We start from the raw sequence: 5155 nt of genomic DNA, 5'->3' as shown, positions 1-5155 counted from the left end.
ATGTTTCTGTTGACATGTTTCTGTTGACATGTTAGTGTTGACATGTTTCTGTTGACATGTTTCTGTTGACATGTTAGTGTTGACATGTTAGTGTTTACAGGTTTGTGTTATCATGTTAGTGTTGACATGGTTGTGTTTACAGGTTTGTGTTGACATGTTTATTTTTAAATGTTAGTGTTGACAAGTTTGTGTTTGTTAGTGATGACATGTTTGTTTTTACATATTTGTGTTGACAGGTTTGTGTTGACATGTTTGTGTTTGTTAGTGTTAACATGTTTATTTTTACGTTTGTGTTGACATGTTTGTTTACGTTTGTGTTGACATGTTTGTTTACATGTTAGTGTTGACATCTTTGTGTTTTCTTTAAACTCCTTAAAACAAAACAAAACAAAAAACTGAACTCTAATAAATAATTTATAAAACTGCTGTTTGAGATAAAAACAAACTGAATTCAGAGTCCTCACAGTCCAGGTCCAGGCCCGTTCTCACAGTCCAGGTCCAGGCCCATTCTCAGAGTCCAGGCCCATTCTCAGAGTCCAGGTCCGTTCTCAGAGTCCAGGTCTGTTCTCAGAGTCCAGGTCCAGGTCCATTCTCAGAGTCCAGGTCCAGGCCCGTCCTCACAGCCCTTACCAGACTCGTTTAGTGTCTTATTGGTCTTCCTCGGATCATCGGGTCCAGATGAGCCTCCTGGAGTCTTAAAAGACTAAGTTTCCCAGAGTTCCCTCTGTTTCTGAGTCAGTCTGTTCTCTGGATCACGGTCTGAGGGACCAGGTGTAGGTCTACACGGGCTCCACCGGGGCCCCCTCCTCTTTGGGAGGGGGCTCTAAGTGGATGGGACTGACAGCAGCTGGTTTCTTCACTCTGAGAGAAAAACACAGAAGAAGACGTGATGTTAACTTCCTGTGGCTCAGACTGGCCTGGGGCGGGTCAGACCGGGTCAGACCAGGTCAGATCTCTGAACCCCGAGGACTTTCATCCTGCTGAAGGTCTCTGGTATGGGTTCTGTCCTCAACATGCAAATAAACTGTTCAACCAACCCAGCAGAACCAAAACTTTCCATCATGGAGACATGAGAGGACAGAAGGACACAGCTGGACATGAAAGACCAGAGGGACACAGCTGGACATGAGAGACCAGAGGGACACAGCTGGACATGAAAGACCAGAGGGACACAGCTGGACATGAGAGACCAGAGGGACACAGCTGGACATGAGAGGACAGAGGGACACAGCTGGACATGAGAGACCAGAGGGACACAGCTGGACATGAGAGGACAGAGGGACACAGCTGGACATGAGAGGACAGAGGGACACAGCTGGACATGAGAGGACAGAGGGACATGCAAGGACATAGTTGGACATGCGAGGACAGGGACATGAGGACACGTCAGTAACCAGTAGAAAGTCTTGTTGTGCAACGAACACCTGAACATTGTTTTGTTTATGAGTAAACACAACGACTGAAGGTAAACAAGACGTTTCATCGTTACTCACGAGTACGGTGAGATGGGCGTGGCCACGACCAAGACGTGGTTTCTCTTCCTGAAGAGCCTCCAGAGTCCTCGGTGGTACCCTCGAACATCCAGGTCCCAAACATGCAGGCACTGCCAGGACCAGGACCAGAACCAGAACAGGTTTTTCATGGGTTCTGTTAAAACCATCAGGACACAACAAGGATGAGGACGGCGTCTCGGAGCTCACCTTGGCAAGTTCTGTCCAGGTGGACGTGTCCGACTCAGACTCCATCTTTATGAACATGATGTAGATCTTCCCCTCCGTGTCCGGAACAAACGAGTCTTCACACGGGTTCTTGGTGTGGTCCAAAACCTCCGCCGCTCTGAGTCACACAAACAGACCGTTACAGGACCACAAAGAAGACCCAGATCCAGCAGGGACCAGATCAGGACCCAGACCCAGAAGGACCGCATCAAGATCCAAATCAAACAGGGACCTGACTCAGAGACCACAAACCCAACAGGGACCAGGTCAGAGAGACATAAACCCAATAAGGACCAGGTCAGAGAGCCATAAACCAAACAGGGACCAGGTCAGAGAGCCATAAACCCAACAGGGACCAGGTCAGAGAGCCATAAACCCAACAGGGACCAGGTCAGAGAACATAAACCCAACAGGAGCCAGGTCAGAGAACATAAACCCAACAGGGACCAGGTCAGAGAGCCATAAACCCAACAGGGACCAGGTCAGAGACCATTTAACCCAACAGGAACCTGACTCAGAGACCCATAAACCCAACAGGAACCTGACTCAGAGACCAGGTCAGAGACCCAAAAACCCAACAGGGACCAGGTCAGAGAACATAAACCCAACAGGGACCAGGTCAGAGACCCATAAACCCAACAGGGACCAGGTCAGAGAACATAAACCCAACAGGGACCAGGTCAGAGAACATAAACCCAACAGGGACCAGGTCAGAGACCATATAACCCAACAGGGACCAGGTCAGAGAACATAAAGCCAACAGGGACCAGGTCAGAGAACATAAACCCAACAGGGACCAGGTCAGAGAACATAAACCCAACAGGGACCAGGTCAGAGACCATATAACCCAACAGGGACCAGGTCAGAGAACATAAAGCCAACAGGGACCAGGTCAGAGAACATAAACCCAACAGGGACCAGGTCAGAGAACATAAACCCAACAGGGACCAGGTCAGAGACCATATAACCCAACAGGGACCAGGTCAGAGAACATAAACCCAACAGGGACCAGGTCATAGACCATAAAACCCAACAGGAACCTGACTCAGAGACCTATAAACCCAACAGGGACCAGGTCAGAGAACATAAACCCAACAGGAGCCAGGTCAGAGACCCATAAACCCAACAGGGACCTGACTCAGAGACCACATACCCAACAGAGACCAGGTCAGAGACCCATAAACCCAACAGGGACCTAATTCAGAGACCCATAAACCCAACAGGGACCAGGACAGAGACCATAAACCCAACAAGGACCAGGTCAGAGACCACAAACCCAACAGGGACCTGACTCAGAGACCGCAAACCCAACAGGGACCTGACTCAGAGACCATAAACCCAACAGGGACCTGACTCAGAGACCATAAACCCAACAGGGACCTGACTCAGAGACCACAAACCCAACAGGGGCCTGACTCAGAGACCACAAACCCAACAGGGACCTGACTCAGAGACCATAAACCCAAAACGGACCTGACTCAGAGACCATAAACCTAACAGGGACCTGACTCAGAGACCATAAACCTAACAGGGACCTGACTCAGAGACCACAAAACCAGAACAGGTACCAGGTCAGAGAACATAAACCCAATACGGACCAGGACAGAGACCATAAACCCAACAGGGACCTGACTCAGAGACTGCAAACCCAACAGGGACCTGACTCAGAGACCGCAAACCCAACAGGGACCTGACTCAGAGAACATAAACCCAAAAGGGACCTGATTCAGAGACCATAAACCTAACAGGGACCTGACTCAGAGACCATAAACCTAACAGGGACCTGACTCAGAGACCATAAACCCAACAAGGACCAGGACAGAGACCATAAACCCAACAAGGACCAGGTCAGAGACCACAAACCCAACAAGAACAGGCTCAGAAACCAGGCAGCTGGACTCACTTCAGTAGCTTCTGGACCTCCACTTCATATGAGTCTCTCTTCAGGCTGTGGAGCAGAAGAAGACATCAGAAACAGCAGAAACACCTGATGAGCACAGAAAGCCAGGTGAGAACACACCTGTCCACGTTCTTCAGCTGCACGTTGGGAACAGTGTTGAACTTGTGTTTCTTGAAGTAAACCTCCTGCAGGAGACAAGAGGAAGACCTGAGACCTGGTCCGGTCAACAGACAGGTAAAAAGCTGCAGCTCTCACGTGGAAGTAGCCGTTCATGTTGAGGCCGATGATGCCGAAGTGATACGAGCGSGACACGTCAGGGATGACGCACTCTCTGCCTCTCCTCTGCTCGGGCATCCTCATCCACATGTCCCAGTCCCACAGCTGCAACACAAACACTCTGACCCGTTAGGTCTGGTTCCACCAGGAACAGGTACCAGTCACTGGGATCACAGGAACCACTGAAGGGTTCAAACTGTCAGGTAAATAAAAAACAAATCCTCCTCCACCTTCTCGGGCGTCGGCCACTTGGGCTCCAGCTCGTCTTTGTAGATGCTCCTCTTCAGAACCCAGCCCAGACCCGGCATGCTCTCCACCCGGTAGAGGAGAGCCGGGTCCTCAGCTATGTGCTCATAGCCCTGCTCGTCAACCAACAAACAAACAAACAAACAAACAAACAAACAAACAAACACACACACACACACACACACACACACACACACACACACACANTTTCTGTGGGAGGCGGAGCTTAGAGAAGCTAAAAGCTACAGCTGCTGGAGAAGCTAAAAGCTATAGCTGCTGTAGAAGCTAAAAGCTATAGCTGCGGTAAAAGCTAAAAGCTGTTGGAGAAGCTAAAAGCTACAGCTGCTGGAGAAGCTAAAAGCTATAGCTGCTGTAAAAGCTAAAAGCTGTTGGAGAAGCTAAAAGCTACAGCTGCTGGAGAAGCTAAAAGCTATAGCTGCTGTAGAAGCTAAAAGCTATAGCTGCGGTAAAAGCTAAAAGCTGTTGGAGAAGCTAACAGCTACAGCTGCTGGAGAAGCTAAAAGCTACAGCTACTGGAGAAGCTAAAAGCTATAGCTGCTGTAGAAGCTAAAAGCTATAGCTGCGGTAAAAGCTAAAAGCTGTTGGAGAAGCTAAAAGCTACAGCTGCTGGAGAAGCTAAAAGCTATAGCTGCTGTAAAAGCTAAAAGCTGTTGGAGAAGCTAAAAGCTACAGCTGCTGGAGAAGCTAAAAGCTATAGCTACTGGAGAAGCTAACAGCTACAGCTGCTGGAGAAGCTAAAAGCTATAGCTGTTGGAGAAGCTAAAAGCTATAGCTGCTGGAGAAGCTAAAAGCTATAGCTACTGGAGAAGCTAACAGCTACAGCTGCTGGAGAAGCTAAAAGCTATAGCTGCTGGAGAAGCTAAAAGCTACAGCTGCTGGAGAAGCTAAAAGCTACAGCTACTGGAGAAACTAAAAGCTATAGCTGCTGTAGAAGCTAAAAGCTATAGCTGCTGTAGAAGCTAAAAGCTATAGCTGCTGTAGAAGCTAAAAGCTA

The 5155-nt window shown here is 48.8% G+C and overlaps 1 protein-coding gene across 4 annotated transcripts in view; it reads right to left on the bottom strand.

Annotated features, from left to right (window-relative positions):
- Positions 1-401: 401 nt before the first annotated feature.
- pomgnt1 (protein O-linked mannose N-acetylglucosaminyltransferase 1 (beta 1,2-)) overlaps positions 402-5155 on the bottom strand; it is an 18650-nt gene continuing 13896 nt past the window's right edge. For all 4 annotated transcript variants that reach the window (XM_014031491.1, XM_014031489.1, XM_014031490.1 and 1 more), the window contains 7 exons: positions 4125-4253; positions 3874-3999; positions 3739-3803; positions 3622-3666; positions 1701-1836; positions 1494-1603; positions 402-861 (listed from right to left, as the gene is read on the bottom strand). In XM_014031491.1, coding sequence (XP_013886945.1) covers positions 780-861; positions 1494-1603; positions 1701-1836; positions 3622-3666; positions 3739-3803; positions 3874-3999; positions 4125-4253 — 693 coding nt within the window. In that variant the 3' untranslated portion in view covers positions 402-779. The remainder of the gene's footprint in view (positions 862-1493; positions 1604-1700; positions 1837-3621; positions 3667-3738; positions 3804-3873; positions 4000-4124; positions 4254-5155) is intronic.

The sequence above is a fragment of the Austrofundulus limnaeus genome, unplaced genomic scaffold (assembly GCF_001266775.1).
Source record: "Austrofundulus limnaeus strain Quisiro unplaced genomic scaffold, Austrofundulus_limnaeus-1.0 Scaffold1260, whole genome shotgun sequence".
Taxonomy (NCBI): Eukaryota; Metazoa; Chordata; class Actinopteri; order Cyprinodontiformes; family Rivulidae; genus Austrofundulus; species Austrofundulus limnaeus.
This window is presented reverse-complemented; position numbering and strand designations above follow the sequence as displayed.